This window comes from Pezoporus flaviventris, unplaced genomic scaffold (genome assembly GCF_033815535.1).
Source record: "Pezoporus flaviventris isolate CSIRO_AGI_PZ_B2104156 unplaced genomic scaffold, CSIRO_AGI_Pfla_v1 ptg000015l, whole genome shotgun sequence".
Lineage (NCBI taxonomy): Eukaryota > Metazoa > Chordata > Aves > Psittaciformes > Psittacidae > Pezoporus > Pezoporus flaviventris.
In genome coordinates this window covers 44,562,410-44,587,601 of record NW_026892563.1, presented here as the reverse complement: position 1 = coordinate 44,587,601, position 25,192 = coordinate 44,562,410, and the positions used below count along the sequence as shown (strand labels likewise).

At 42.2% G+C, this 25,192-nt stretch overlaps 1 protein-coding gene across 1 annotated transcript; it reads left to right on the top strand.

The window, feature by feature from the left end:
* Positions 1-10,773: 10,773 nt before the first annotated feature.
* Positions 10,774-21,245, top strand: CUNH3orf85 (chromosome unknown C3orf85 homolog). The gene is made up of 4 exons (XM_061454376.1): positions 10,774-10,885; positions 17,881-18,017; positions 18,215-18,300; positions 20,378-21,245. Exons 1-4 carry the CDS (start codon positions 10,837-10,839, stop codon positions 20,451-20,453), a joined length of 348 nt encoding a protein of 115 aa, XP_061310360.1. The 5' UTR covers positions 10,774-10,836; the 3' UTR covers positions 20,454-21,245.
* The last annotated feature ends 3,947 nt before the right edge of the window (positions 21,246-25,192 follow it).

Sequence of the window (25,192 nt, the reverse complement as noted above, 5' to 3'; positions counted from 1 at the left end):
TGACAGGACCTTTAGGCTGAAAAATGAATCCTTCCAACTCACGCAACCTAAAAAAAGGAAGTTTGCTTGAACAGGCCTTTGAAAGCGAGGACTCTGCGCTCCCTTGTGACATCCCCAGAGAAGCGGAAGGGCTTCAAGGGCTGCCTTAATCAAGTTTTTTCTCTCCCCTGTTTCCTATTGCACTGCTGCATTCCTGCCTCAGGGGTAGAAGCTTTCCCCTTCCTGTACACAGGCACCATGCTGCAGCCGGCTCCCCCCTGAGGACTGTGGAAACACCAACTCAAGGCAAAGATGCTCCAAGGCAGCAGAATGCTGAGAACATGCCCTTTCCTCACTGCAGCCTCCAGAGCACCCAAGGACCATGTCAGGCAGCTTGGAGGAGGCGTTAGGTAGTGCTGAGTGGCATGAGCACACTCATATATGGCCCCAAAGGTCTTCAAACTCTCAGCAATGTGCAGAACTGTTTAAAATTACTCTTATTTAGGAATCCCTTTATGGCTTCTGAGAAACACTGCCTCTGCAGAGCTGTGTGGATGGCAACGCTAAAAAACCTGTTAGCAAGGGGAGTCAGAGTTGAAGGCCTCTCCCACACAGGAGCAATCACAACAGATTTCTCCCCCCTTTCCCTCCCTCCTCCTCAGATGCAAACAACGGGGAAAAGAAGAAAGCTATTTCTTCCTTTAAAGCCATTTCTTCCTTTGAAGCCCAATACTGATGACTGGGTCACTCCCCTTTGAGGAAGAGGAAAGCAATATCAGGGGCAGAATGGGCCTCCTTCCACACACACCATCCTGGACCTGCCCTCAGTAAACTGATGGAGGCAATGGCAGGAGGAAGCAGGCTGAGCCAGCTACCTGGCACATCAAGCCACCCAGGGAGGTGGCACTGGCACAGTGGCATGGTGCTTCCAGCCACTGCCTTGGACCACACTGCCCTGTGGCTGACTTGCACAGCAGGGAAGGGAGTCCTGAATAAGCTCTTGCTTAAAAGAAAGAAGGTAAAAAAACACCAAAAAAACCCACCCCAAACCCAACCAACCAACCAACCAAAAAACCCCAACAACCCCAGAACAAAACAAAAAGGCAAAATGCTTTAGTTTTTGCTTTAGCAAGTCATCTGCAGGAGCAGAATAAAGCCACTCTGTGGAAGAGATGTGATTTAGGCTTCAAAGCCATTTGTACTCATCTGTGGCAAGCTCAGTGATGCTGACCACCCCACAGCAAATGAGTCTGACCAAGAGCAGTGAGCCCTTTGTGTCCTTCACAAGCTTGATAGAATTAAGTTCTCTTTCAGGCAATAGTTTTCTAGGCTTCTCTCTTTTTTTTTTTAGACTTTGGGTTGCAAGGTCTTAATGCAATATCTGTTTACTGCAATTCTCCAGGAGGCAAAGATGTTCCTTGGCTTTTATCCAAACCATTTAGTTCACATGCATATTGGAAAAAGCTGTCATGTCAGCAGTTAGGGTTGATATCAAGGAAGACAATAAGAGGATTAAGAGGTGGAAAGCTTTCGAAGGCAAGCTACTGAATATTGCACAAGAAATGAAGCCGAGAGTGCTGCTGATGCAAGGGGAAGGTCAGAAAGCTTAAACACCTCGGGGACAGTTAAGAAATCACAAAATAGCCATTAGGCATTCCAGATGTTGACATGCAACTTTTAGGGCCCCAGTATTTCAATCTGATATCTGTACCAAGGGGAGTGCTTTGCTGAACGTGCGTCGGTGACATATAGCACTTGCCAAGGGAATTGCCTGGGATGCATCTACAGCATCACAGGAACGATCTGACATTTGAGAGTGCCTCCGAAGGTTGATACTTTGTCGTTTCATTGCTCATTTTTATTAACATCTGAATCCTACTGGTGTGGATTAGGTTCCACATCTCCAACTGCCACGGGTTTGGCAAGATCCAAACTGCTGAGAGATTTCCTTGTCACAGTTGCCCCTTCCTACCTGATTATATTATATGCATATATAATTCTATAAACAAATTACATATGTTTATATGTAATTATATGGTTAAAGAGATCTTCTCCATTACATTTCATCACCATCAAGACCATGTAGTCTGGGGGGGGGAAGCAAAGTAAGTGAAAAAGCAGACTTTTACAAGGCATTAGAATATTTGGCAGCAAAGGAACCAGGCAGAGATAAGCCTAGGTTTCCTGCAGCCTTGTCAATGACAAGAGGAAAGGCATGGCAGGAATATCTCTGTAACTGCTTCATTCTGTGCTACAATAATCTCACCTATAAACTTCAAGACACAGCCTATCAATGGGCAACTCAAAGAACATTAATTTCTTGCACGGTAGAGAAGGACTCTTTAACTCACAAAGTACATCTAAAATGACCCTTCCTTCACTGCCCTGTCTCCAGCCTACCAGGCAGTCATCAAGAAACTCAATGTACTTTGTATCTCTGAGCTCATGGAGCACATTAATGAATTAACACCTTACCAATACACTGTTTCTGTTTTACCCTGTTTTTGTGGCGCGTTTTACTTAATGACTTTCTGGAAATAGTCATAAGAAATTTCTCTCCCACCTCCTGTCGAAGCACAGATATTCTCCTGTGAAAGCTGAAAAAATGCTTGCCATTCCCTTTTATCTTGATGTGCTATTTCAGTCCTGCATCCAGGCACTTTTCACTTTAAGAATGTTTGAATTATAAAGGGTGACTTCCTAGCCTTTATGACTTTACCAAAAATTGCTTCAGTTCTTGGAAAAGGCAACTTGGCTAGAAACAAAATCTCTAGAATTAAATTTTGAACTACTTTTTGCTGTTTTTTTTTGTACTTCCATTAAAGATTATTAAACTTAAAAAGGAATATTTCCCCACATAGTACTACTGAGCTATTGGCTTTTTCACATTATGAAGTAACTTTGGCCAGCAGCTTGCCCACTGTACCGTTTCTCTTTTATTCTTGGTAGTTATTTTAAAGCATTCATCCCATTAATCAATGAAATTGAAGGCAATAAATCTGCATGCCCAATAAAGGAGTTTTAGAGGCGTGTTCTATTTGGTCATTGGAGATGATAACACAAAGCCAGCCACAAGTGCTTCTTTGAGGAACTGTGCTAAAAGGACAAAGTAAGTCAACATCAACAAGCTAAATACTGGATCCTCTCTCCACTAGTTGAAATGACTATGGGAAATTTTGAGCGAAACTAATTGATTACAACAAATAAAAGATAAAATGTCATTTTTCCCCCAAAGAAATGTGCCAGTTTCAACGCAAGGTTTTGCATTCAAAGGTGTTAAATCCAAACTAGATAACATGATATATGGTATATTAGTTAATGTGAGAGAGAAACCTTAATTTCCTACACCCACAATAAACAGGAACATGGAAATCATAAGGCTCAGAGACGTTAACCTATGTCTCCATCATGCCAACGCAGGTTTAGATTGCTTACTTGATTTAGTGCTAATCATCAGGAGCAGTATCAGTTTCAGGCATACAGAGTCAGATGAAAGCAGCTTTTTCTGGTGCTTCAAACACACAATTGCAAAGGGTTCTCTTAAAGGTTTCTAAACAGCAATAGGCTGACCAAAACACCTAACCCTTTTCTCAAACTATGGTTTAAGATTTTTTCTATATTGTATTCTGTACATTTATTTTCAACACTTTCAGTAGTGATGCAAAACACTCTCAGTGGTGTTTGCTACCAAGTCATAAAGCTAATATATATATATATATTTAATCTGATACCACAAAACCCCAACAACCCACTTTTTTGATAGCGTAATGGAATGCAGACGTGTATTTTTTGTAATCAGAGATCAAACCAGGTTTTATACCTGGGTAGCTCCATTCCTGGTGCATCTATCCCTGCTTTACCACTATGATGAGATTTAAAACCTTATCTTCCAAGCGCACAGAAGGATCAGTTCATCCCACATTCAACAACAGCAGGTGACAGGAGGACCGAAGCCAGATTAACAGATGGACTTCACAGAACAAGGATTTAACTTGACTCTGTTAAATACACCTGTGGTATAAGTCACACCAATAGCAGTTAATTCCCCACTATGGTTTGTGACAGCACTGAAAATGCTCCTCAGATTGCTTTAGTTATAGAATTCCCCACATTTCTCATAGAGACACTAATTTCCCAGTTTTATGATAGGACTACAAGAATGCAGGCTATGGTTTGACTCTCAATCCTAAACGTCAAAGTAAATTCTTTTGGTTACGTTATTCAGCTATTGAGAAGTAGTAATAAAAATTGACTTTAGAAGAAGCTAAAACATTTATTTGTTTATAGATGTTAGAAACTGCTGCACTATGTAAGTAAAAAAGGGTGACAGCAGAGGACACTCCCAACAGCTTTATTGTCTTAGCTGAGAACTGGCATCCAGATGCTCTCCCTCTAAGTATGCGTGTTAGTGGGAGCAGAATCAGCAGGTCCTGGCCTGGCTAGATCAGCCTGACTTCATAAACACTGTCCCAAATCCGTGCAGAGGCAGCAATATGTATTAATTTCCAGAAGAGAAGGGACTTAAAGAATACTGCATTTAAAATTGCTTCAAGTTGAATCTACCACAGTTTCTAAATCACTGCTGGCAAAAAAGGCAAGAAACACATGCAGAATATTGTGGATGTGGCCTTATACTACATCAAGAGCGTGGTGTGTTTGTTTTCTCTGCAAGCCATGGTTGCCCTATTGTGAATCAGGGGTGATGGATTAGAGCAGCTCCAAGAGCTGTCAGCTAATATCTACACTGCAGCAAGATCTAACAGCAGCAACCTGTCTGGAATGCCGTGACACTTTCTGGCTGCCACCATGAGAACCACAGGTCATACCACCATAGGGGATTTTAAAGCAGAAACCTGAAGTTTAAAAACATCAAAAAAGGCATTGAGACAGCACAATCTTTCACAGAACAGGAAGCAAGCATTCAGTACATAGTACTGACAGTCTTTCTTTTGGAGATTCTTCACACTGCTCCTGCTTCTTGGCAGCCTGATGCCACCTTGTTTTCTCCTTACACTGGGGCAGGCTGTATTCACATGAACTAAGAACAAGGCAAGTGTCAGAGTTATCAGTGGTGCTGACTGAGCTGGCAGCTCAGTTACATCCTTGGACCTGTGCTTGAGTTCAAGGGTTAAAAAGGAAACAGTTCTAGACAATCCATACGCTTGTAGCTCCTCCAAATTCTCTGTGCATTGAATACACCCAGTTTCTCCTTAAAATAGGACACTTAATATGTACAAAATCAGTCATAACATAAAACATAATGAAGTTGCTGCAAATGCAGAAAAACAGTCTATGTACCATAGTAAATGCTCTGCAAAGGAGATTAAAAGTTTGGCTATTTCAGTCTCAGCAACAAGAGATGTATTTCGTGGACATTACCGTCATGTATGAAGGTCATGGCTCTGCAAACAAGATGACCGTTCAAAGCAATGATTATCCGACTTTCTAGGCCAGTTACTGGAATGTTGACATCCTTTCCTAAATTCTGTACCAATAAAAATGAAGGAAACCACAGTCACTGGTTGTGCTGGTCACTTGCCATGTGTTAAGAAAAGAACTATGAGTTTTGAGCCTGTGCATTATGCCTGTAGGGGACTTGATGAGAATGGTTGGGGGCATGGAAGGAACAAGCCTGCTGAGTGCTATCTACATGCCAGAAATCCAGAGGAAGAGCAAATCAATGTGGTGTCTCTGAGACACGGCCATGCTGCCCAAATACCAGGGCACAGATGCTCACTCTGGCATCATCCCAGCCCAGGTCCCCCCACTGCACCCAAAGAGCAACTGAACTCCCACTGTACATGGCTAGGCGCTCTGACCACCAAAGGGAGGAGGATGCTCTCTGACCCTGGCTCCAAGTCACTCGCAGACTGAGAGGCTTAAACAGATGGCTCCTGTCCTTGATCCCAGCTGTTCCTCTTGATCTGTGGGAGCAGCCCCTGCTGCAGATAGCAGCCTGGAGGTATTCAGGGGTGAGCTGAGGGCCATTTCCAGCACCTGCTCCTGCAATTGGCAAGCTAAGGAGGACGTCATTGAAAGGGGAGAGCTCTACACAGAGCAATTCTGGAATAAGAAGGCAAGTTAAAGCAGTCCTACCTTCTGCCCTCCATGGAGACGGAGCTACTCATGCCCTTGGTTGTCATAAAGGTGACAGGAATAAAGTGCTCAAGCCTGAGAGAAACAGGATGGCACTGGTGGTTGCTGTTTGGCACAGGCAAACATGGGTTTACCAAGAGCTGTAGCTGGTTGTAATAAACGAACCAAAGCACATCTCCAAGCCAGAAGGTGAAAAAGGCACAATCCTGCTATGCTAAATGCCTTGCTGTATGCCAACTGGCTTACTTCAAAGCATTTGAAATAGTGACCAATAAAGGACCAGCTGACTTGCTCACATTAGACCTCTCTGTAGGTCTTAGCTCAATTCCACTGCACACAGGTTTATACAAATTGGGAATAATGAATAATGAAATCCTATAAGGAAGAAAAGCTCGTAAAGGTAGGTTAGTCCACACAGTGCACTTAACTTTCTTAGGGCCTTGGTGACTTCAGAGAGGCATCGTCCCCTGCACTGCTTGTGGTGGCTGGAACTAGAGTTCCCTTAGGACATGTGTGGATACATACCCTCAGTGCCAGGCTGATGGCAGGTGTCTTCCAAGACTTGTGCTATGTGGAAGCAGAATATAGAATACAGTAGCTGGAATCAGTGACTGACCAAAACCACTGAAACAAAACCCCAGCACTTTCCCCAAACTCCTGCCAACTCCTGTCTTTTCTATTGAATTGCAGCAAGAATTCAGCCTTCTTACCCTTGCAAGAAACAGCATGCAGAGTTACATAGCCAGGTTCTCCCTATAAGACAAAAGTAATGGCCAAAACAATTGTCAGGTGCAGGGTTCAGCACAGCACCTGGTTCAGGTGTGGTTTACAACTGGTTACAAACCTAAGGTATTGAGAATCTATCAAGAAACATTAAACACTAAGCTGCTGCCTCTGACTTCAAGTCCTTAACCACAATGTGACTGTTGTATACAAGGTATGCTGGCATACCTCTGCTGCTGGCCACAGTCAGGCAAGTGATGCCATGCTTCCAGTTTAACCCAGTAAGACAGGTCTTAACGCTGTACTCCTAAGGCATAGCTGCTGGAAGAGGTCTGCTTCACTTCGGTGTCTCAAGTCTGCCTTTGCACTATCTCCTTGCTCAGTCTAACTATACTAAATCAAGCAGAGAATGCTAAACAAGTCAAGGTAAAAGAAACCTGTGGGCTCTTTACGCTGCTTATACGCATCCTGGTTTGAGTCCTTAGAGTAGATTACTCTCCAGATACAACGTTTTATGAATGCTTGATTTGTTTTGAGAGAGGTTTTTTATATCCTGCACGTTTTATGCTCCTTTAAATATTACCTTAGTCTTGTCTCACCTCTGCTCCAAAAAGATACCACAGCAAAACAGGCACTTTCAGATACTTAAAGAATAAAGTTCGACAATGGTGTAGGCACATCCACTTAAGTCAAAGATGTCTTAGAGATGAACAAACAGAACTGGTAAATGTTAGACAAGCCGAAACAAATGAGGAATTGGATATTAAATACACCAGAAAAAGGTGACATTTTTCAACAGCTTATAAAGTCTGAAAGATTAACATTATACTTAGATGGCAAAATTGGATAAAATGAATTAAGTTTCCTGCTGGGAGACACACGTGTAAGTGTGAAGCAGGTCCCAAGGGAGAAAAAAAGTGGATCTTCCAGCTCAAAATGTTCAACTTTATCTTAGTTTTTGTTCCCTAACCCAGACTATGTATATGATTTCCTACCTGTTTGATCCTTCCCAATAACTTTATGTTAGCTGACTTCATAAGTGATCTTAAGGATATTCAGCTCCCCTATCTCTCATTTGTATTACAAATTAGCTATTTTATTACTTCACTAGTGAAAAATGCATTGGAAAAATATGCAAGTAGACAAAGCCCTCATTGCACAGCAAGTCATCATCATCTTCCCTAGAATGTTTTTAAGGTGAGCCCAACCTCTTCTTCTTCCTCTTCTTCCTAAAACTTTCAGCTATAATCAGCGACAGTTTGGGGGTTTTACTCTTTTTTCCTGAAAGAAAATCAAAATAAAAATGATGCTAATAGGGGAAGAACATTGATTTTCCCCCAAACTGGTGATTTATTGTCTAAGATTATGAAATGCAAAAGAAAGAATGTTCTGATTTTTCCCTAAACGTAGACTTTGCTGTTTGAAGCCTGTCTTACACCTTATTGAAAGACTGGTACCACTGAAAACTGTTTGAAACGTCCCTTCATATGATTCTACTCTCACTTGTCTGTAACTCAATCAAACTTCTATATTTTGGTTTGATTTTTTTAAAGTATTTAAAATAAATAATAAATATCTCAGGTGTCTGCCTCAGGCTGCCGTTTTCTGGAAGCATTTCAGCCAATATTCAGCTATTTCAGCAAATGAGACAAGGATGTGCTGGGGGGGGGGGAGTTTAACTTGCACTGAGTATCCTGATGACAACTCCTTTGAACAAGTTTTCTGTGCTTTAAAGTAGGGAATAGAAACTTGACAAGAGAGGGAGGGCATCAAATGAAAATGATATGATGATTCATTCCTCCATATGAAAATTTGAGCCATTGGGCCAAGTTATAAATCATCCAAAAATTGCAGCCTGTATAACTGTTAGTGATTAACAGCTAAAATTCTACATTCAGCGAACACATTCATGCTTTTCATGAGTTTTTAGTGACATCCAGATTGCCTATATAATGGCCTCAAAGAACAGCTAAGAACACATCTGTCTCCTAAAAGATTTTGTATGTGAGCCAATTGGACATTTGCAAGCCCCGGACTAAATATACATTACAGGGCTTCAGGAAGAACACGGGCTATTCTGAGAAGAGGTGAGACTGGGAGATAGCAGGACTGGGGTAGGACACATGAGAAGAGGAAAGGAAAAGCACACTGAGAAGCCACTCTCCTTATAAGAGACTTATAAATTGTCCAGTCTAAAGAAGCTGGGTTTTATGGGCATGGCTCTATTTTATGTTAAGTTGCAGAGCATGCAACAAGAAGGAAGACAAATCTCATGAGACCAAAATCAGACAGGAAAGGGAGGGTGGCAAGAAAGGAGATGAAACAAAAGCAGTACAAGTCTTCAGGTATCATGGATCTCTACACCCAGGACAGGCTGTCTGCAGTTTAGCTGTTTTCCAGATCTTGTATCATTGCCTAATCCGGCTGATCACTATCCCACTCTACAGCAGAGCAACCCTTGCATCCTTCTGAACTCAGAGCCTAGGTCTTTGGTTTCTGTTGCCAGTCCAGCATGACTCCCTGTGCTCTCCTTCCAGGTAGCAGTGAATTCTTACTGGCTGCTAGAAACTCCTTTGGCCTAGGCCAAATCACCAGCGCTTTTCTCTCCAAGCAGACTGCACACTGAAGCAGAGGTAACTGCAACAAATATAAAATGACACCTATTTTTCCATGCATTATACTAGGAACTGGGAGGAAAAACCTCTGCTATGGAAACTGCAACAGAAAGGCAGGTCCATGCTAATGCACAAAAACGCTGACATCTAACATCTAGTTTAGTAGCTCAGAGATGGGCAAAGCTGATCATGAGTTTGGGTAATTAATATCCCTTGTTAACGTGGCACCAGAGAGCAGAGCACTTGCCTCCATCCATAATTTACTAGGTGGGCTTGATTACTTATTTATTTTAGAACAAGACTAAAACAATACTGAAGCTCTGAAACAACCTACTGCAAGGTTAAGGATTCCACTCTCAGACCTGCTGTTCCATATTCTCCCCTCCTGCCCACCAATGTACATCGACAAAAGCTGCGAGGCTCTGTACTGCATACCTAAATGCTCTTTTACCTCCCAAAAGACCTTTGCTCCAGCCACTGTGGATGGTTCTCACTGCGAATGCAAGAATGAAGTACTAGTGCCTGTCAGCATGGAGTCTGGTCCCTGACCTGTAACGTCAGCAAGGTCTAATTCCATGACGTAAGGACTGTTGAGTACACGCGCGCCTGCGCTGGTGAGCTGCGGATCAGCTCACCTCAATGAGCCCACCAATAAAGCTTAGCTTTTCCACGACCCGTTTTCATCGGTGTGGGTGAGCTGATGAAGATAAACTGGTCTGCAGCAAGACAACCATTACTGACAGTGAGCTGTGGGTGAAAAGACAGCATCTAACTGGAGAGATGGCAAAGGTAAGACAGCGTAAACTTGGGATGTCCCACGCTGCAATGTCCAGACACCAATGAGAGACCCTGTGACCAGTGCCTAGTTCAAGGCAGGAACCCAACACCCCCTGACCTCTGTGCCCTAGTACTTAGTTTTATCATAGGTTTATCTTTGTCAATCCAAGCATTATACAGCTAAAATATACCATATACTTAGGCACAGCTCTCGGAGCAGGGGGATTTAACACCATTTCCCACCATTCATATTCACATCAGACCATAAACCACTCGTGCCCATTAGCACGACGAGGGGAAAACAATGCTCGGAAATGCAGGAGACTGACTCACAGACACTTGCCTGTTCAGTGTGCCCAGAACAAGCCCACAGTGCTACTCTGTGCTATAAGGTTTATGGAGAAGTTAATCCATCCGCACAATAATACGGCATTATGGCTCATCTGAGGCTCAGCTTGCAGAGTCCAAAGTGTACAAACAGAGAGGCATATAGGACAAATCTGAACTAAGCGCTGTACCCTGCCCTCTGCCTGCACCAACGATTTACAAGTACCTGGTAAATGATTTGTAGACCTAAAGATAACAAAGTATAAAACCCTATGACTGCTTCTGTTTTACAAAGGAGACACTCGCTGGGTAATTTACCATGTCTCTGAAAATGTCTCAAATTTTGGTGTCTGCTCTGCTGCTTACAGGTAAGTGCCTGGCACCCTGTCTCATGTCATTCCCTTCTGGCTTGTTAAACAGTCAAGCTGGCAAAAAAAGCCTCTGTAACCACCAGAACAGCACTGATGGAAGAGAATTAACTGGAAATCACTGCAGCAGGGACATACGGGAGAGTGGGTGAGCACAAGACTGCATAGCAGGTTCTGTGAAATAGTCTTGATTCTGCTCCTTCTGACTGCTTTTGAACTGTTACTGCTCAAACTCTCAGGTATGAGGAGCGAGGATGCATTTCTGTCTGAAAGGGATGCTTACAGAATCACGTGCTGAACTGTTTAAATTGTAGAAAGAGTTGAATGCTGTTGTTCTGGAATCTTCCCTGAACATTATTCTGATCTCCACATTTATTGTAGCAAGAAACAATTTCACATGCATTTATAAGGATCTAAATGATCTATTTCATAAGTGATTTTCAGGACATCTGATTTGAATTGCTTAAGGAGACACTCTTTTAAAGCTCTCAGTCTGTCTGATCAGTGAACCTTCACAACGCCCTGTAACCACAGCACCTAAAATCTAGATTCACCCTGTAAAAACTGGACCAGAGTGTAAATGAATGGGACGGGGCTGCAGCACCGGCGAGGCTGAAAGGATGCTCTTCCCGAAGCAGCACAAACTGATGCAGTCAGCGATCAGTGATGCACATGTTGTGAGATAAATTTCTTCCTCGCTAAATTAAAACAAACCAGGTAGGCAGGAAACTACTGTTGACTTCTCAGGTGCATCATGGAAAGATGCTCCAGCCACCTGTGTGCATTAAAAGCATTTCTTAGATCTGAGCAGTCCAGCACACTTGCAGTAAATACACCATGAGAAGAGCTAAGGCAAAATGAGGCAGACAGAATTAACCAATGCTTAATCATAAGTAAGTTGTTTTGTGAACTGGGACCACAGTCAGGTGTACTCTCTCTAAGCGGCTAGATTCTCTTCCTTGCCATATGATCCTAAGTTTTGGATGCAGTGACGCTCTGCAGGGAGGGAAGGAGATGGAAAGGGCCTTTCTCCTTCTGCAAGCTAGAGCTCACCTAGAAACCTTCCTTTCCCCTTATTTGCACTCCTAATCTGCTGTGCACCTGAGCTTGGACTACTCCCAGGCACTTTTCTGTCTTCCTGAACCTCACCTCCTTCCCATTGTAGACCATCATGACACAAACCATGTCGCCTGATGCCAAGATAGGATCACAACAGCCTGCTGCCCCTCTTTTTGGAAGGCTTAAACTTTGATTTTTCTCTCCCTTATTTCTCTATCTTCCCTAACAGCCTCGTTTGCCCTCTTTCCCAGGTTCCTGTTTTCAAAGGGCAGGAAGAACTATTTATTACTGATTTTTAATGAGTCTTAAAAGTTTAACAGATCACAAACAGCTCAGTTTTTCATTGTCCATCCTTTCAGCAATGATCAAGGTGGTGGTGAATTAAAGCAGAGGCCATATGATTCATTAGTGAGAGCCTGATTCCACATCATAACCTCTACTCAGCTGCTGTAAATCATTCCCTATAATAAACATCTTAACTTTTCTGGGAATGGGCCTTCTGGACTGCTGCAGAGTGCAGCAGCAAGGGATGGGGTACAAGAGCATGGTGTCCTGGCACTGGGATCATTACTGAAGGCTCTCAGATGACTAATAGGGGTGTCTTGCCCATTCACACAAGGTTAAACTTAGGGCCACATTTGGATTTAGAAAGGAAATTTTCCAGGACCCAATGGACCAATGCTTTTCCCAATATTTTCTTGCAGGGAAAGTAGTTCCTTCTCTAGGATTATCTAGGATTTCTGGCAATCGCCTTGCCATTTACCCATAGCTGACAGCTTTCCTGACCCCTGGCATACATCAGCAATGCATTCAATACCTAATTCTGCATTTAGTGTCTGTAAATTGTCTGCTTTTGCTGATGGGGGAACAAGGCTGATGCTGTAGCTCTAACAATTGCTAATGACTGAGCTCTCATCCCTTGGACCACAGAGCTCTCATGTTCTGTGCTGTAAAATTAGGGATTGTCAAAGAATAGAGACTACTGTACTTGGAGGCTTTAAACAGATGAGACCAAAACTTCAGGGGCTGGGTGATATGAGCAATGTTGAAGAACTTAACAATCAGCGATGTAGAATTTTGTCTTCAACAGATATTAGCAAATCTAACTGATTTAAGGCCTGTTACCATCCGAACACTTTAGAATACACAGCCAATGTGCATAGGCACAGGTCTTTTCACCCTTTGAAAAAACAATATAGAGGTGTTTGACTTCAATGTAACTGTACTTTTCAACTGAAAAAAGGTGATATGTGGCCCAAGGGTGGCCTACAGAATCCAAAAGCCTGCTGCAATCCACCTGTGTATGCAAAGTGCTGACAGATAACCACATCCTGATTTCCACGGAGTGCCACGTAACAGTGAGAAATACTCTGGTGAAAACCAGATGCTTCCACACTACTCTTTCAGCGCTTGCACTGTTGCACTGTGCTATTCTGAATCCTTAGACTGAGTCCTTGGTTCTAACTTTGTGAATCTTTTCTGGGCTTGGAATGTTAGGCAGATGAAGTACCGTGGAGTGTGGATGTATGGGGGTGTTGTGGGGGTGTCCATTATGGCTCATTTCTAACCTTAAGAAGCACATCTGAGCTGCAGCGTTTGATTTGCCTTTTCAAAGTTCCCAACACGTCAGCACCAGCCACCTCAGCAAGGTTAAAGTGTCCAAGGTTGAAGTTTAGCTCTGTCCAAGTTTAGCCTCTGTCCAAGCTGTGTCCTAAAGTGCTGATAAGACTGGCATCCTTATCCCTGTGAGCTGACATTCTGACCAGTCAATCAGCAAAGCTGATATTAATAAGTTATTAGACTAAAAGGAAAGGAGTCGGAGCAATTGCCAACTTTTGACATTTAAATTCCACTGAAATGAATTGCTTTAACAATAGGTTTTCAATTTGTCAGAAACTTGCAATAGTCTTCAGAAGCTAGGGAGAGAAAAAACCAGGTCCAGCTTCTGTGACTGTGCGCACAGAATGACTGAAGTGCTGCTAAGTAATTGTCAATTTATTTGTAAATATCACAGCAAATCAGAGCTAAACCACTTTTCCCTGTCACAGATACACACCAGGGATAAACTTTGCTCCCAGGCCTTGGGATTGCTCCTTACCATTTATATAATACTCCTGATCTAGATCAAACACCCCCTGGGGAAGGGGTGGGGGGAAGCATATCCTGTACCATAGCAAGTTTGAAGCCTTGTTTTCTTATCATTTAACTCAGCTATTAGTCATGCAAACGGTGGCTTGCCTACTCTCCCCAAAGACTGCTAAGCACAAAATGGCTTATACTGCTTAGCTTTTAAAAGAGAAAAAGGATATCAATGAAATGGGTGCCTAAAGCAGGCAAAGGTGGCAAAGTTTAATCCCATTCTCACCTTTTTGACCGTGTTACGAAGTGGATCATTCAGGTGATAGAAAAAGATGTCTTCCTGAGAAGATTTTATGGTTGCACCCAGCAACCACCTTGCCTTCTAGAAACCTATCACCTTACGAGAGGGTTAAGCTTCCGTTCGAGGACGCATGAAGAGATTTTAATGCAAATAGTTCAAGATCTACGCAGGTTGATATTATTACCTTGACATTCCAAGCTATTTGATATGTCTTTTTCATAATCAGGTTGCTGGTTTGTTTTCAGTAGTCATTGCTGGGATTAAGTACACATTTGCTATTCTGACAAAGATGACAAGGTTCTGTCACCATACCCCGTCTTGAGACTCTCTCAAGCTTAGTCTTATACCAGTTCGCACTAATCTAAAACGAGATACTCAGAAGTCCTTCAGGCATAGTCTGAGGCACCTACCTGAACTCTTCCACAGCCTTTTCCCAAGCTGTTCAAAAGGCAGGAAGAGAATTACACCTGGTCTGATAAACTTAAATTGAGGCAAGACATAGGTTGTTTGCTGAACACTATGCACTCAGAGGAGCTGCTCAGGGGCTATTCAGATAGATCAGCTCTGATGCTCCCCAAGTCTGGTGAGTCCAAAGGAGGGCCATGAAGATGATCAGGGACTGGAACCCTCTTCTGTGAAGACAGGCTGAGAGAGTTGGGCTTGTTCAGCCTGGAAAAGAGAAGGCTCAGGAGAGGCCTTATGGAAGCCTTCCAGTAACTAAATGTGACCTACAAGAAAGCTGGAAAGGAACTTTTCACAAAGGTATGTAGTGAAAGGACAAGGGAGAATGGATTTAGGCTGAAAGAGGGTAGATTTAGATGAGCTATTAGGCAAAAATGCCTCACTATGAAGGTGGTGAGACACTGGAACAGGCTGTCCAGGGAAATTGTGGCTGCCCCATCACTGGAAGTGTTCAAGACTATGTTGGATGGGGCTTTGAGCAACCTGGTCTTGTGGAAGATATCCCTTCCCATGGCAGGGGGTTTGGAACTGGATGATCTTTAATGTCCCTTTCAACCCAAAACATTCTATGATTCCATACAATATAGCTTTAAGACCTGACTTTCTCTGAACTCTGCCAGAGCACAAGCAAGTTCACAACCCTGCTTGCCTATTTAGCCCCAGTGGAAGAGGATCATTTTTGGTTTCACTAGAAATGGTCTCACCAGAGTTCTTCTGGAGGTGAATGAAGTTGGCCCTATTCAGAGATGTATAATGATCATTGCAGTAAGATGGAGAGAGAATGAGCTAAGCCTGAAGGACTAGCTTGAATATAAAGGTTCTTACCTGATGTTTTTTATGATACTTATGCATCTTTGGAGCACCCCAGCAGCTAGGGACAAGCCCTGCAAAGTTGGCTCCTTGGTGCTAAAGGTGAGAGGAGGAAGTGTTTGCGATAGCAGCCAGAAAAGAACAAGAACTGGGCGTCAACAATGACAGAAGAAGCAAAGAGCAGACCTGACACCCCCACCTCCCTTGGAACATGAAAGTCTTCTTTAGTCAAAGTGAACATGTATGGTTAAGGATGGCATTTGCCATTGGATGCCATTTGCACAAGTGCAGTCAGAGCAGACTGCATGTTAAAAATAGAAAGTTAATACGTTCAAGACACAACGCTATGCATCTCAGTAGCCAAGACAACACCTCACTGTCCCACCAGCAGAACAAGCTCAGTTTCTGAAGATGCTGGCAGCAGGAAGAGGAAACACAAAAAGCAGAGCCATTTAATGTTGCTATTTTCTAGCTCACCATGAAGCTGGAAAGCAAGAGCACATATTGGTGATAAAATTTAATGTTTAATGGCCCTTAGTAACTCTATATACATTTAAACAAAAGTAAAGCCTATTACTGAGCCAATTTCTGGTCCCAGTTCAGATATCTCAGTGCAAAAATGTAATCATGAGCTTAGAAAATATTTAATACCCAAAAAGCCCTCTCCACATTCACTAAGAAGAAGTTAACAGCTCATAGATTTTTCTACTGAATAATAATAAATTGCCAGAGTAATAATGAAATTCAGCATGAGGTTAGTTTTATCCCGCGCAGCTCTCAAACAGAAGGGTAGCAGCTTAATAGACAAATGCAAGATATATCTTTTTTTTCCTTCCCTGGGCCAAAATCTTACTTGTTTTCCGAGGTACAGAAATAGCTGTTTCTCAGTTCCCTAAGGGAGAGAGCAGTTCACACAACAGGAATCTTCACACCAAATGTCTGAGCTTAGATTTTAACATGGAGCTGTTAGCGTTTTTAAAGATGGTGTTCCTTAAAAACTCCCTACCCGGAAATTTTTGCCTCCGGTTTCTGATAATAGTAATTTGGAACCTGAAGAAACTCAAGTAGGAAGGAGCTACTAGGAGTGTCACTGCTTGCTAAGTACATTTTCTAATGCACATTTTCATGTCTTTTTTAAGATTGACGATGGCAACCACATGCACTGATTTATTTTGTCCATTACTCTACAATCGAGCATTTTCTCACTTTCATTTCAAGCATTTTTTAGCTTTGAAAAGAAACAAAGTGAAAAGGAGCAGCAAATACTCTAACTCACATATCTGCCGCCTACATGCATTCAGTGTACATTTTTGTCTATTTAAAAGCTAAAGAGCAACCATATTGTGGATGATGAGGAAAGCCAGCAATAATAGCAAGTGAACTGGATTCAACTGAGCATTGTACATGAAAGCAAACATTTGACATCCTGAGTTAGAGTTTTCCCCCTTGAGATTCAGGAATGAGGCCATTGGAGAGCTGGCAGTGAGGCAATAGCTTGCCCTGCTGAGCTGCTATTGTAAGATATAATAGATAAGGGTTCAAGTTCTTGGTCCATCTGTACCAAGTGTGTGTCCATTTAAACCCACTTAAATTGGAGTCCAGCTGTTTACAGACACCGGTCTCAGCTTGGCTTATGTATCCAAGTTTCAACCTAATCAGTGGCTCATTAAAAAAGTCGACTTTTCCTGTAGCAGAACCTTTCATACGAAGTTAATGAGGAATTCAGCTATCTTTCTTGAGCAGAATGCTTATTTCAAGATCACCTACAAGAAGTGCTTCTGCATCTGGGGTGAACTCGAAAGCTGCCTAAAGCAGTGCAATAGCAAGATTAGAAGCGCAATGTCTTTTACTCAGAGTAATTTCTACACACGCAATTTCTCTTCTGCTACTAATGAGAACAATTACTACATCTAAACTAGGGGCTTTGGAAAGCATAGTTAAATTTATGGGTGGGTTTAAGGTTTTAAAGGACCCAAACTTTAGGCTTCTCAGTACACTTGAGACTACTGAAATCCAGTCTAAGTTTCTTTTCAGTCACAACACAAAATAAATTAGTTCCTTAATTTGCTTGTAACTTGATTTACTTTGGATTCAACAGCAAAATAGTGATTTATAGCAGCCGGCTTATTTACCTCAGGCTAAGAAAAAAGTATGCTGAAGATCTAATGTAGAAACATCCTGGTTATAAATAAACTGCAGGTCCCGCTTTTTGGGTGTGCTTTTTGAGGCGGACACTCTAAAACATTTTCCTGATAATACAAATCTTTCTCGGCTTCCTTTTCAGGTGTCCTTGGAGCACCTTTTCTGACAGAAGAATCAGCAAATCAATTTATACGACTTAAACGACAGATACTGTTTTCTCAGAACTACTGGGACCCAAGCAGCAGCCAGGATGCATGGGGATATGCTGTAGCTGAACAGGTACTTGCTTTCATCTTGCAGCACCTATTGGGGTAAAAAAAAACCCCAAACCCACACAATTACAGGTCTGGGATTAACACCGAACAGTAACCCTTTGGGTAAAGGGGGGGAATCTGATTTAGCAAAGCAGGCAAGACTGCTGTCAACGACTCAGTATCAAAGCTCATAATATTCTTTTCTATTTTGATCTACTTCAGGTTAGTAAATCATGGAGAGCTTTAAGCGACACAGCACAATACTACATGGGCTTGGCTCCTTTTGCCTTTGATCCGTCAACTGCTAAGCATGATGGGATTTCTCAACAGAGCATTTCATAAACTCCAAGTTTTCATTTACCTAAGTAAGTAAAATTGACCGATATAACAGTGCTTTGGGACAATAGGGTCCTAGTGGCATAACTTGGCACATGAACAAACCCCATTATAAGAGACGCCCTGAAAAAATAAAGGAGATTTGTTTTTCCTGTCCAAGTTTTATAGTCATTTGAAATGTGGCAAGCTGTTTTGTAAGTTTGCTTTGGAAGAATTCATTAAAAGCTTAAAGAATATATATCTTTTAAAAATAATCTACAGAACCTAAACTGCAGGTATATATCCTACACAGTTGAGTTTAAAAGCAGGCACAAAGCAATTCCTGAGGAGAAAAATAAAAAGATAAAACCCTCATCTATTTCAGTGACAAAACTGTATTCAGTGTAGAATAAGACCTCAGAACAAAACAGAGAATGAGGCACAGCAGTTGGAAAAACCCATATTTATAGATGAGCACGCAAGTACATGAAATGAAGTCTCAATTTCTCTATGAGAATTTAAGACTGCAAAAATGTATGCATTTTTGGGACATGTTGTTGTCAAATTTAGGGAACGACTACTAACTGATTCAGTTTGACAAGCACAGAATACACACATTATTGCTGCAAAACACTTTTCATACCAAGATACTTCAGCCCGTTGAAATGGACAGGAGTGGGTAGAACTAAACTCATACAACTTTAAGTTTCAGTACTTAAAATAGTTACTAAGACACAGCAATCTGATTGGACTAATTGTAACGACCAATAGGAAAATGGGTAGGCTTCTTCTTATAATATGCTTTGAATTTTATTGACTTAAAATTAGCTTTCCTTTTGAAAATGAGTTTCATTTTGAGATGTGGCTTTTCAAAAGCACTTTTTTACGAGGTAAGAATTTGATTTGGAGATCTCAGATTGAGCTTTCTAAGGCTGTTCCACCTGAATGGTGATGCCAGTTTCACTTACTGAGCAGAAGCAAGTGGAAGAGAACAGCTAAAAGTCATGATTTCCCTGCCCTCTTGCCAAGTCTTCAGCTGGTGTCTTTTTGTGACTCGAAGGAAGCACCATTTCTACTGCTGATATGGGCAGCAGTTACTTCTGCCTTATGATGAATGTGAAGTTACCTGAAGACTCTTTATCCAGTTTTCCAGACAAATCCCACCCTACCTTTTCCATCAGAAAAACTATTCAGACAGAAAATGCCTAACTGCTTCTAATTATTAGTTGTTCAATACGTATGTCTGAAGGCTGTAATCCTGACCACTGTTAGGCATACTGCAAGAGGAGTTCTCCCTTCAGAATGGCAATGCCTATGATTGGTATACGACAGGACTAAAGCCAGTTTACAGGAACACAATTATAGGCACTGCCACTGAAGCATGTTTATGACTTCAGAGCCAGGCTGGTTAAACTCTCAGACTGAAATATATTTCCCAATGCTAGTGCGACAGAAATTAAGGTCCAGAGTGCCACCTTTATCAAGTTGTATAGCAGAAAAGACATCAAGCTTGAGGTTACAAAAACCAGTATAGATAAAGTAAAATAACTGTTTTCGACTTAATGGTTCGTGATTAGTGATGTTTCTGAGATGGCCAAGCAAACCTACACAGCATGTACAGGAATCTGGGCTGTACTTTCGGAAGAAAGCATCTGTATCTGAAGGGGGGCTATAGGGATGCTGGGGAGGGACTCTTCATTAGGGACTGTAGTGATAGGACAAGGGGTAACGGGTTAAGACTTAAACAGGGGAAGGTTAGATTGGATACAAGAAAGAAGTTCTTTACTATAAGGGTGCTGAGGCACTGGAATGGGTTGCCCAGGGAGGTTGTGAATGCTCCATCCCTGGCAGTGTTCAAGGCCAGGTTGGACGAGGCCTTGGGTGAGATGGTTTAGTGTGAGGTGTCCCTGCCCATGGCAGGGGGGTTGGAACTGGATGATCTTAAGGTCCTTTCCAACCCTAACTATTCTATGGTTCTATAAAAGCATGCAAATCTGAAGGATAGAGCTGCTGACAGGATCCTTAAATTTGCAAAATTTTTCTAAAAGCAATTTATTCCATCTTTTCCAGTGACATTAGATCTTACATGGATATGCCACAGCAGTCTGGGACTCACCTCCAGCAACAGACAAGGATGAGCTATTAAATCCTACATGTCTTGTGCCTGACCATGTTAGGAATGGCGTGTTATGTATTTGCTGTTATTGCTATTATGCATTTGGTAAGATGGCTTTCTCTCATCCCACTGTCTAAAACCAAAATGAACATGCTAATCCTCTCAATACTGCGTATTTTATATTCAGAAGTAGAAGTGAGATGTCAGTCATGGTAAATTGAATAAGCAGCTGAAGACAAGGCAACCATTAGCTTTCAGCAGATTATGTTTAAAAAACCCAGTGTTTTCAGGTAAAACGTATTTTGACTAAACAACTGTTTCTAAATGTACATTCCTGCTTCTATGACTGAAGACCTCGTTTTTATCTCTCAGTATTTCAGCTACATTTTTGAGAGGCAATTAAGTAATGGAAACCAGTCGCTTCAGGCCAGTAAATGAAGTAGAGCACATTTGCTTCAGGTTTGGCTAGGAAGAAGGGTATACTTCTGTACTTAAGGGCATTTCCATTTCTTTCAAGTACTGGGGGCAAACTGGCAGATATTATAGCATACATCTGTATCACACCTATGCTTTGTTTTCTGCATTTAAACTTCTATACTTGGTCTTGACTGCCAAAACCACCTGAAGCCACATCTACCACTGCGAGTTGTTTTTTCTTACTTTGTGGAAAGTAGGAGCTGGTGGACACACTTATTCACTAATAAAAGTGATTAGGTTAAAATGTTCTTTATGCCAAGTTCTTGAGTCTGGAAATTTTCCCATTCCTATCCATTAGTTTGCCTTATTTCAAGACACCTTCGAATAAACAATTGGTCACCCACATTTCTTTTGTATGTTATTAACAAACTGCTAGCAACTAAAAGCTTTTAACCCTGGTCAAAATTTCTGCATGGACAAAGAAGACCTGTTTGGGAAACCAAAATGTACAGTAACCTTAAGGACAGGGTAGCCGAAGGAAGGCAATTTTTGTTCACTTTCTATCCCCAAAGAGCAGGTTCTCTGTGTTCAGAGTTCTTTGTGAATATGAACCATACAGTGACTAGTTCGGGTTGGAAAGGACCTTAAGATCATCCAGTTCCAACCCCCCTGCCATAGGCAGGGTCACCTCTCACTAAACCATCTCACCCAAGGCTCTGTCCAACCTGGCCTTGAACACTACCAGGGATGGAGCATTCACCACTTCTTTGGGCAGTCTGTTCCAGTGCCTCACCACCCTTGCATTAAAGAACTTCTTCCTTATATCTAACCTGAACTTCCTCTAAGTTTAAACCTATTCCTCCTTGTCCTATCACTGTTGGACCTCCTAAAAAGAAATGCACCTTCTGGCATTTTGGCAATCTCTACCATACTCCTAGGTATGAAACTATCCTTAGGCTGTTATTAATTTGCCTGCATAAGACAATGGGCCTGAAATTGCCATTATTCATTAGCTAAGCTGAAAATTCATTAAACACTTGAAAGAGATAAATGAGGTGCAAGTTCGGTATTTGCCATGTAGAATTTCACATCTTCAGTCACACTACTTAATTATGAACCGTTCATTCAAAGATAATGGGCGACAGATGATGTATAGACTGAAAGACCTCACTAGCTGAACAGTCATGGCCTGGTCCTCCTGTCCCCCTTCCCTGTGTTGCTTGACCTTGGATAGGTGAGTGCTCTGGATCCTAAGCCTTATATTATTTGCATCAGTAACAGTGCAGGCATAACAGAGTTACCAAAACACTTCAATTTATAGCAAAAGCCAGGGCTGTAGTGACTTTTATTCTGAACGGATATAAAGTAAAAATAAAGGGATCTGCTCCCTCCACCTGTCCCCTTGATGGTTCCAGAGATATTGCCACTCTGCAGGCAGCAATGCTCAAGCCACTGGGGCATCAGCTCCTGAAGTGCTGCTGTTTTCAGCCCTACCTCTCTAACCGATGGTGTTGCTGCCAGGGCAGGGGTTTTGGATCTGCTTGAGAATTAGCTACAATGGTCATGCCTGCACGGCAAGTTAAATCAAAATGGGAGTTAGTTCAGGAGTCAATTCTCAGAAAGACAACAGGCATCCCTGGAGTGTGGACGACAGAGTCCACTAACAAGGTGGAGGGTAAAATGAAGTGTGTCTTACCTCTACTGTCAGCTGGTGAGGTAACTCCACAACCTTTATGAACTGTTTTATGCTTGTCAGAGCCCTATAATTAGAATAACTACTACCTTAAATCTATTGCCACAATGACAGGCTTGTGTGGCTGGCTTTGTAACCAAAACATCAGACAAAGCCAGGGGATGCAATTTGACAGTTCTGTTGTACTTAGACATGACTAATTCCTTTAAAGAAGCTGTTCTGAAAGCCAGAGCCTCAATCTGCAAAGCCGTAGCTTCAAGCTAATGTCACTAATTCAGATAATTAGTCTTGCTGAATTAAATGGGAAGAATTGTGCATGCATGAGTAGCAGTGGAAGATGAGGTGCTTATTTCATGTTATCAAAATACATGCCACTCATGACAACGAACAAATAGCTGTCACAAGGATTTGACTGTGAAACTCCTTCCTCTGCATTTATTAATAACCAGGGAAAATATTTACTAGGTGAATTTGCTTCCCTTCATTATCTTCACATACTATTTCAGCTCTTTAACACAAGTAACTTTGGACCGAGGTCCCCCGTCCAGGCCAAACAGTGATTCTGTGACCCTTCTTTACTGCCTTTTTCCACACATCTTCGTGTTGCCACCTACGTGTTTTATGTCCTTGCTTTTTCTACGCAGCACGGATACACATGCAGTGCCTTATTGATGGAAAATCCAAAGAACAGGGCTGAGGGTGGGAAAACAGACCTCGGGACACAGGATCTTTGCTTCTAGCACAACGGAGAGCAGTTCTGCTATGTAGTTTCTGATACTATGACTGGTTTTGAGGGGAAAAAAACCCAAAACAAATTGAACCCTAAATGACACAAACAAACTCCCTGAGGCCATAGCCAGCAGCAGTCCTGGGGGAAAGGGGATACAGGCAGAAAGGAAAAGCTTAAGTCAGGTTTGTCTGCACATAGACATTAACAGGACAGATGTAGCACGACACCTGCCAGGCATTCCTGAGTTTCCAACTCTTCTCTGAGTGCTGTGAGAAGGATGTCAACAGAATGATGGAAATAAAGATGCCCAGTTATCTCCTGATTACTACGTCCAGCAGAAGCACTTCCCCAAGCAAGGCCCTGACAGGGTCTTCCTCCCATGGGGGCTCTCCAGTGCTGAGTCAATCACGCTGCAGCCCCTTCCTCAGACACAGAACTTGCCTATTCCCTCACCTTCTTGGCTCCCTAATTCTGCAGAGCTTAGAGGAACCAAATTACCTTCATGATCTCTGCTACTTTGTCAAGCTGAACTGAAAACAACCCGCAGGTTAAAAATTACTGCAGCTAGACATAGGGGATAAACACATGCCTACCCATGTAGACATTACGACAATAAGATCCTTGCTTCGTTAGAGAACCAGGTGAAAGATTCAAGTGTAGTCTGATGCGAGAGGAGAAGTAAAACACCCCATCTCTCAAATAATAATTAAAGAAAAAGATTAATACTTCATTGGCTTTCTTTGAATGAGAAAACAAGTCATTCCAAACAGAGCAAATAGGGGAAGCTGTAGTACCCAAATAGCCTATATATAACCCACATTACAAGCACTGAATGCTTTATAGGTACTAAGATGCCCTGTTATCTATAAGCTCAGCAGAACAGGTGAGTATATAGAGGTAATGAGAAAGAACCATTTCTTTTGTGAGCTGAAATGGTTTCTACGACTTGTAGTGACATTTGCTTTTCAATGACAGATCTACACGCTACTTCATTACTGTGGTAATTCATAGGGTTGAACCTGGTGATTTTAATGCACATTATGCAACACTATTTTAATGCATACACTTCTTGAGCTTGCATCACACTTGTTATGCACTTGATCTTCTGTTGTCTTAATGTAAACCAAAGGAGCCAAGACAAGATATTCACCTAGTCTATAGCTGCTGCTGTAACCTTCCATGCCAGCAAAAGTGAGCTGTGTTCAAAGCAATTTTATGTTGGCTGATTAAATATACAAACCACCCACCAGAGGCAGATGCATGGCCATAACCACTTCATGTAAAGTGGAAAATGAATTATTAGTGTTTCGCATCGTCCATAGGAGACAGTGAGATCAGAAGTTAGAATGTAAAGGTAGAAAATTATCCAAAATTGAAAAGTTTACCCAGGAAAAGAAATAAGCATTCATTGTATGTGACTGTGTCTGTTCCCTTTGAGCCTGGACCGAAGTCACATCCTACCCCAGCACCAGGCAGGCTCAGTGCTGTGTCTGGCTGTTTTAGAGATTAAAAGGATATTCACTGAACCACGTAATGTGAATTTAACTATCACCTCCCTAGGGGAGCAAGCTTTCCCTATGCCAGTATCAGTCCATGCAGGGGTAGGGGAGGAAGAAGCAGCAGGCTGGTGCACTTCAGCCTTCCAGGATCAACCCGTGAAAGCTTCTTTCTCTACAAGGTGTTACAAGATAGTCAGCTTGAAGAGACACTTCTTATTCAGCTACTTACTCCCGGTCATACAATCAGTGCTAAGGTGATTTCATGCCAGTCACCTGCCTCCCTGGCAGGACTGAATAGGCAACTGATATCCTGTCTGAATAATTCAGCTCTGTCCTGGCTGTGATTGAAAGCTGCTGCACAGCAGGAAGCTAGCTCAGGAAAGGCTTAAAAACATCCTCACAATTGCTGTCAATATTATTACCATAAATG